Genomic DNA, 8798 nt, shown 5'->3' with positions numbered 1-8798 from the left:
AGAATGAGCATAGCCTATTCATACGATACAAAGTTAACACATTTTTAACAGTAGAAGCAAGTTTTTCATATTTCGGTCAAACTGAGTAAGGCGATTCCATATTTCAGCAAATAGACATCAATGCCAAATCATATATAGTAAATTGATTTCTTGCAATCCAACGGAAAATGAACAATGTACAAGAGGAAACGTTTTAAAGCTTTTTCGGGTCATTGATTTTTAAGAATTCGGTTCTAATACGTCATACGCAGAGCGTGTGTAAACATCACTTTTAAGTTTTCCATATTTGGCCTGACCAAACTAAGAACATTGACCGAATGATGTAGATGGGAAAAAAAAAAGGCAAAAACCAATTGTTATTTGTTATTTTCCACTAACGACGATTCAGGGGAAAACACTGGAAAATAAGGTCGAAGCAGACAAAAATTCTTATAAAGACAAATATGCTTTTTAAAAGAATTGTTCCTTCATTTATGAATTAATAATGATATTTACTGAAAACGTTTATTTTAGCTGAGTTTAGGTACAGTTCATGGCTTGATAAAGTATCAGACTGCTTCTAATGTAATTTTTGTACGAAACTTGAAAAACAAATAGTTCTTTAATTTGGTATGAAAGCGCTTGGCAGTAGGCTTCATTCTTCGTTCATGTCCACTCCTACGCATTGCAAAATCATTGTCTCACTTTATGTTTCCGGTGGCGTCAATTGGGAGGGTAGGACGACATTTTCCCTCCCCCTAGATTTTGAAAAAAAAATTTTTGGCATTACCATTTTCATTGAAAAGATTTACCGAAACTACCCCCATATAGTTAATTGACGCCAACGTATATTTCTATTGTTATGTTAAAAGAACTTGTTTTTATCGCCTGATATGATACCGATGACCGTTGGTAATTTCGGTATCGTATAGAGTATCCGACAAAAATATTTAATACGGATTAGTTGATAAATTATTTATCAAGTTTTATCAAATTGCTGAAAACACAAGTCCTGAAGCCATTATAGTGGCTGTTAGACGTCTTGGTACAGATGGATATTTATTTGTTTCCCAATTCCTTTTCTTTGGCTTCCCCTGCTTTAATTTTTTGACCGCTGAACTACATTAGTGCATTTACACATAAGCATCGTCACCTTGTTCTTAAAGAGTATTGATTTCTAAGAATGTTTCCTGTAAAATATGATAAAAGGGTTAGTAGGTCAATACAGTAGGTTAATGGCGGTTTTTTTTTTTTTTTTTTTTTTTTTTTTTTTTTTTTTTTTTTACCATTTTCAGTCCTAAAAATCTTTGCTTCCTCGTAGATGAAAATCTACAAGACGGATTTTAATCATTCGATCTGTTAAGGTTAACTCTTGCTAAAAGAATATGCTCATATCAAATGACAGAACTCACTTACAGCAAATATAGAGGGAGGGATTACATACATCTTTTACATCAAAGCTGGCACAGCCATCTGGCGGTGGAGGACATTGCTTCCAAAAGCAGTCTACTTTTCCTTCAATGCAGACACAGTAATGACATGGATCGGGTTTTGGTATACTTGTTTCTGACTGATATAAATCTTGGCCCAGAAGACATGCGCCATTCGTGTTGTTTACTGAAATTTACTGAACAAATTTAAAGACACAAAATGATGAGAGTGGAATGTGGATTGTATCTAAACTTTTCAAAACTAAACTCATAATATACCCAATGTACCCATGTGTATGCATGTTTTTGGTACCCAAAACATGGGTACACCAAAATATACCCATGTTTTTCAAACATACCCTCGCTTTTTATCTTTCCTTTTAAAACTTCTACTAGTTACATCTTCCATGGTGATCCAAAAATACGTATATGTGGTAGAAAACTAGCGGTAATAAAAACACCTGTAAAAAAAAAATCAAGTTTACCATTTCCCGAAAATATGGACAGGGCTAGGAATTTTTTCCCTTTTTATCCAAAGATACACCGAATGGTGTGTTCAATCATCTTGGGGGGGGATTTTTTTATTTAATGAACATGTAAAAAAATATTTTCAAAATCTAGAGGGCATTTGCCTCTCCCCCACCCCCAAAGCGGTACCTCTTAAGGTGATATGCTGAAAACCCTAGACCTGCTTTCAACCCTAATGAAATACATTCCTGCATATCTTTAGATAGTGATTGTGCTAAAATTCAAGGGCGTGTCATTTACTAATACCAAGTAAACAGAGAAAGGATTTTGAAATTGGTATGCAAATAAAGCCATATTTGTGATAACGTAAAACAAAGAAAAATCACTTCTGAGCTAACGACATAGTAAGTGGGTATAATTGCAAGTGTCTGTTTTTTTAGTTTCTAGGAATTTCTTGTCTAGTTTTACAGCATACAATTTCCGAGCAGGTGTAATAATTTTAAGTTCTTTACAATAAGTCTCAGCTTTAAGAGCCCCCACCCTTCTGTCTTTTCTCTTTTAATAGAGAAGAGAAAAAGGGTAGGTGTTAAACAAATAAATAAAACTAATAAGAGACACAAATACCGTAGAAAAATAACAGTGAAACGTCTTCAACTTTTAAGAATGTGAGGAGTCTTTAAGAAGACCTCTCTATTAAAAGTAGTTAGTTTGACCATAGTCTGGTATCGAAGTTCGCAACGGCTTCAATTCTGTTTCATTTTTTCATTTTCCGCTACTTATTCCTCGGTCTTTCAAAGTAGATTTTCAGTTTTCTGTTGCTCTCTAAAGGGTTAGTTTAAAACAAACATTTTCATAAGAAAAGAAAAGCAAATACCGATAAATATAACCTAAAGCAAAAAGAAATAAAGTAATTTCATTAGTGAGACTTAAAACGAACAAAAATAGACAAGGAAATTGAAATGGACATGGAATGTTCACATTTCTAAAAAACAGAGGGGGAATGAGCCAAAGAAGTTCAGGGGCTCAAGTCATAGTCCTTCCACAAATCCAATTGAAGGTCCTTGTATGACCCTCATCCCAACAAATAGTAAAATGTCTTCCCCTCAATCGGGAAACAGGGTTGGGAATAGGGGAGCAAGGTCCCAAGGGCCTTACTTTGATTATGCTATTAGAAAATCTTTGATTACTCATTAGAAAATCATTTAAAAAAGACGTGCGGTGGGAGGAAACTGAATGGGCCTCAGGAGCATCTCTCTTGGGGACTTTCAATCATACAAATTGAAAATCCTTGCATGATTTTTTTGTTTCAACGAGATACAGCATGGCCACCTTTTCTACGTTGATTTTTTTTTTTTATTAAATGTGTGTTTCATATGGGTTATTTATATAATCTGGGACCCTTGCTCCTTGATTACACTTATCATGTCACACTCGATGTTGTATTTCTTGGATATATTGAAAGAGCTAGTGGCCTGTCAGAAACTCTGATGTAATCTAGCGCCAAGAAACTAGCTATAAGTCTGAAGCTATCAGTCCACCCTCTCATTGGTTATGATCTCAGAAGGATAATAAAATCTTGAGTTTGAGGTCGACTGAGCCCTTCGCCCACTTTCTACGACCATCCATTTTATGTAAAAACTCCTTGAACAAATCTTTTGAGACACTTCACTTTTTACTCAGTCAATGCTTTTATGTTGCTCATGATGAACGTCTCATGTTGGCCCAAGTATAAATAAAATAATTCTATCTATTTTTAATCTCATGGTATATAATTTTTTCAGGGGCGAAAGAACCTTTGGTTCCTTGCCATTGCAAAATCTTACTAATATTTGTTTTTATAATTCCTTCTATTTTTCGTATAATTCATCAATTTAATATGAGGCAGGGGGAGGGGTAGTTGTACTTTTCGTAAACAATTTCTGTGCACTTATATGTCAAGAACGTTTATTTGACCCCTAATAAATACTTATAATAAATAAATAGAAAAGCTTGGTAACGGATCAATTTACGCCAATTACTTACAATCAAGGACTTTTCCTGTTATCAAACTGGTTCTTCCATCTCCGATTGTAGCTACAAAAAGGACTTAATTACTACGTCTGTTGAAAGAACACAATGAACTAATTAAATCACTATAATACATCACACTTCAATGACTTTGCCCAAAGTTATTAAAGATTACCTTTTTTGGATTAATTATTTTGGAACTGAAGGCTGTTTCCATAGGCTATTCCTACTGGGATAATGTTTGGACTTTGCTTGTTCATTTATTTCAAGGACAGTGCATTAACAGTAAAATTGTTAATTTATTAGTGCAGCATAGTAGAGCTAACCTAGTTTGATAGGAAGGTTAGGCTGAACCAAGGAGCATTTCTGAGTTAGAAAGATACACAATTTTGCGATGTGACGGAAAAATACTTTCGACAGTTGAGCCTTCCTAAGTGATATGACCACTAGACGGGGCTCTATTTAATATTATTGTAAGAAAGCGGTCCACAACCTTTTACAAATCAAAGTTTGAATTATGAAATACCCCCTACAAAATTAAAGGGAGAGAACACTGAAAACAATACTACACTAAACTTTTTAACATAGTTTGAAAGTAACAGAGTATTTAACATTGCTGTTTTATTTATTTATTATTATTTATTTTAGCAAAAACGTTTATGAACAGAGCGTAGTTAGCAGATATTAAGAATATAACTATAGAATCCCCTCCATAGTTTTAGAAGGACCTAAAATCACTTCTCTTTCCTTCCTTTAATGACGTAAGATGACAAAAAGATTTAACGACGACCCCCTCAGGGCATGAAGCAGGTGCATGTTATTTAATAGGGGATGTTTTCTATGAGACAAAGGTGTTAATTACAGAATAGGGAATATTTTCTAAAAAATGCACGTGTTAAGTACTTAAGAAAGTGTTAAGTACTTTAAGACCAAAGAGTGTAGGGAAAAACCTTTAGGAACCCGTCAAATCAGGATTTCTTTGGTTGTTACACAATAGCTTTTGCTTGGTACCTAATAGAGAGTATTTTTTCTTAAAATTTCACGATCGCAAGGAAAAACCTTCAGGACCCCACTGAATATTTTGTTTTAGTCGTTATGTTTAAAAACCTATGAGGACCAGGACTAAACCTTCAGGGCCCACCAGAGGGGAGCCTTCAAGACACTTGACCCTAGCGAGCAATTCCAACGGAGCACTAGCAACCAAATTCACCGGGCCCCCTAACCAAACCTAACTACCAGGGCCCCTAGCATCCAATTTCACTGGGGGGCCAAGCATCCAGTTTTACCGGGGCCTCTTGCAGTCTTTTCCACCGGGTTTCCTACCAACCTTTTTCATGCGGTCGGTGAAGTACCACTAATGTAACCTAACGACCTCTTCCACTGTTGGGACCCTAGCAGTCAATTTCATGGGTAGTCCATGGGTCGAGCAATTCTAACGGGGGGCCTAGCAACCAGCTCCAAGGGGGTCATAGCAGTCGATTCCAACGGGACCCTTCGCAAGCAATTCTAATGGGAGCCTCTGGGATCTAATTGCACTAGAGGGAAGGGCTAGCGTAATGTCTGCTGCGTAATACCTTTTGTTTACTTTTTGTTGTTACGTATAAGGAGTTTTTAGAGTCTGCTAGTCAAGCCGAAAAATCCTGGTTGTAACTGAGGGGTGAAAAAGGGTGTACATAACACTTTAAGAGATTGCATTTTCGTTCTTGACGTTTGTTTTGAGATTTCGTTTTCTTTCAAGACATTTTTCTCTGGAAACCTTTATAATTTAAAAATTTTTGTCCGCTTTACGATTCGAGTGTAAAACCAGAGATCTCCCCAATGACCGAACAAGAGCCTTAAACATCTGGACCAGTAAACTATTGATAAATTTTGATTTGGGTAATACTTTCTATATGATAACCATTTGAACACAAGGAGGATCCATTGGCCGCTTACTAGAACGATTAAATTGTTCGCGAGTTCCCAACCCTCTCCACATGAGAGCGCAAGCATTCCAATGCTCATGATTTTTTCTTTATTAGATATTAAATAAAAAAGACAGGTTTTTTTTAACTGAAAGTAAGGAGCGATATTAAAACTTAAAACGAACAGAAATTACTCCGTATATAAAAGGGACTGTTCGCTCCTCAACGCCCTGCTCTTTACGCTAAAGTTTGACTCTTTCTCTCAATTCCACTTTTTAAGACAGTAAAAAACTTTAGCGTAAAGAGCGTGACTCCGAGGAGGGAACAGCCCCTTACATATACGGAGTAATTTCTGTTTGTTTTAAGTTTTAATATCGCTCCTTACTTTCAGTTAAAAAAACCTGTTTTTTATTTAATTTCTGAACGTTTTTGAATTAATGCATGTTTTGATTTTGGCTCTCCGCACATGAATAATTAAAACGAAATTTGTATATTAGTTTATTTTTATGGTTAAATGACGTTCTCACAGTTTGGACTATTTTGGGAAAAAAGGAGGGGAGTAGGCCTAGTTACCCTCCAATTATTTGGTTATTTAAAAAGACAACTAGAGATTTTAATTTTTTACGAATGTTTTTATTAGTAAAAACATACGTAACTTACGAATTAACTTACGTAACGAACTTCTACATTCGTATATTTTTATTACGTATATCAGGAGGTTCACCCCCTCGTCAATACCTCGCTTTTTACACTAAAGCTTAAATTTTTTCTCAATTTCTTAAGAATTGAACCTAAATCACAAAGGCTGTAGAGCAAATAGTTGAAATTAATAAAATTACTATAGCGTAAAGAGCGAGGTATTAGGAGGAGGTGATCCTCTCATATACGTAATAATTTTGTTTGTTTTAAGCCTTAATGCTGCTCCTTACTTTCAGTTGAAAAACTTTTTCATATTTTTTCACTGTTCTTTAAAAACATGCTAAGAAATCCTGCGTCCCCTTCATGGAAATTTTCCTCCCGCACGACAATTCCTCCATGGAAAATTCCCCCCGCATAAACCCCCCCTCCCCTCAACCCCTCAACCCCAACCAAAAATGCCCCTGAAAGTGTCTGCACGCTTCCCAATAACCATTACTACATTACTATATATAAAAACTGGTCAAAGTTTGTAACTTGCGATCCCTCCCACGGGGACCGTGGGGGAGTAAGTCGTCCCCAAAAACATAGTTATTTGGTTTTTTGACTATGCTGAATAAAATGGCTATGTTAAAAATTTTGATCTGGTGATTTTGGACAAAAATGAGTGTGGAAGGGGGCCTAGGTGCTCTCCAATTTTTTTGGTTATTTAAAAAGGGCACTAGAGCTTTCAATTTCCGTTAGAATGAGCCTTCTCACGACATTCTAGGACCACTGGGTCGATACAATCGCCCCTGGGCGAAAAAACTAGAACGAAAAAACAAACAAATTAAACACACATCCGTGATCTGTCTTGTAGCAAAAAATGCAAAATTCCACATTTTTGTAGATAGGAGCTTGAAACTTCTACTGTAGGGTTCTCTGATACGCTGAATCTGATGGTGCGATTTTCGGTAAGCTTCTAAGACTTTTAAGGGGCGTTTCTCTCTATTTCCTAAAATGAGGCAAATTTTCTCAGGCTCGTAACTTTTGATGAGTAGGTCTAAAGTTAATGAAACCTATATATTTGAAATTAGCATTAAAATAAAATTCTTTTGATGTAACTATTGTTATAAAAACTCTGTTTTTTAGAATTTCGGTTACTATTATGCCGGTTCGCTCCTTAGCCTACTATAGTTTGATACCACGAACTGTTTCATACCTGGCTGTTGTGTCGTTATTAGTTTTCTAGCAAACTTTGATTATATATACACATTTTATTAATAAAAAATATACAACCGTTATTCAAACACAGAAAAAACAATTAAAACACAACAAACAAACAAACAAAAAAACGTGAAAAAAGCTAATAAAACATAAAATATAAGCAAAAGGATATGAATTAAAGAAAGGTGGGAACTCAAGTAAGCAATTCCAGGGAGGATGGGGGGGGAATTTGATATTAGAGATAAATTCAATCCCTAGTAAGGGCTATTTCTGAAAGGTCTTAATGAACATGCCACGTTTCTACTGATCTATCAGACGCAACTGCAAGAAAAAGAGACGTAGTTTTACATTCGATTATTTCCGAGAGGTTTTAATCAAAATGCTACGTTTCTTTGAGCAAAGACTGTGGTAATTTTACGCCACCGTGACAAAATGTAGCTATCCCAATCTAGTAAGCAATCACATTAGACACAAGGAAAGGTGTTTACGTTTTGCAAAACCTCCCATAAGCAAAAATAAAGAATTTGTCATTTTTTGCTAGAAAAAAGATCACGGATACGTGTGTACTGTGGGACAGTCTTTATGGCTAAAGTAAATGTTTATGTTTACCATTATGTTGTAGGACTACCTGCACCTATAGAAACGAATGCACTACCAGACTAAATTACTGCCTCTGAAACTAGAGGCGCATTATGCTTATATATTTTCGACAATTCTAAATCAATTAATTATCTCATAATTTTCATACAATAGCTTTTTGGATTTCTTTAGACAAGAATTGTTGTTTTTCACCACAAAATGGCTGAAAACATCCCTTTGCTGTCAATGTCTATGTTAACTGTTATTTTGTAGGACTACCTGCACCTTTAGAAAGGAATATGCTACCGTACGGTATTACTGCTTCTGAAACTCGAGGTGCAATATGCGTATAGTTTTTTTTTTCAGTGATTCTAAATTAATGGACTATCTCAGAATTTTCACACAATAGCAATTTAGCCTTTTTTGACTAGAATTGTTGTTTTGCACCATAAAATGGCAGAAAACACTGCTTTGCTGTTGGACAGTCTTTTTAGCTAAAATAAGTGTCTGTGTTAACCATTATTTTACAGGACTACCTGCACCTTTAAAAACTAATACACTACCGTACGGCATCACTGCTTCTGAAACT

At 35.5% G+C, this 8798-nt stretch overlaps 1 protein-coding gene across 1 annotated transcript in view; it reads right to left on the bottom strand.

Moving 5' to 3' along the window:
• LOC136034602 (uncharacterized) overlaps nucleotides 1–8798 on the bottom strand; it is a gene marked incomplete in the record, with an annotated part of 33169 nt that overhangs the window by 4132 nt on the left and 20239 nt on the right. Inside the window, 2 exon segments of the mRNA XM_065715875.1 lie at nucleotides 1396–1596; nucleotides 3900–3950. Of these exon segments, the coding sequence (XP_065571947.1) occupies nucleotides 1396–1596; nucleotides 3900–3950 (252 nt within the window).

The sequence above is a fragment of the Artemia franciscana genome, chromosome 2, assembly GCF_032884065.1.
Source record: "Artemia franciscana chromosome 2, ASM3288406v1, whole genome shotgun sequence".
NCBI classification, from domain to species: Eukaryota; Metazoa; Arthropoda; class Branchiopoda; order Anostraca; family Artemiidae; genus Artemia; species Artemia franciscana.
Note: the sequence above shows the minus strand (reverse complement) of the source record. Positions and strands in the feature narration are given on the sequence as shown.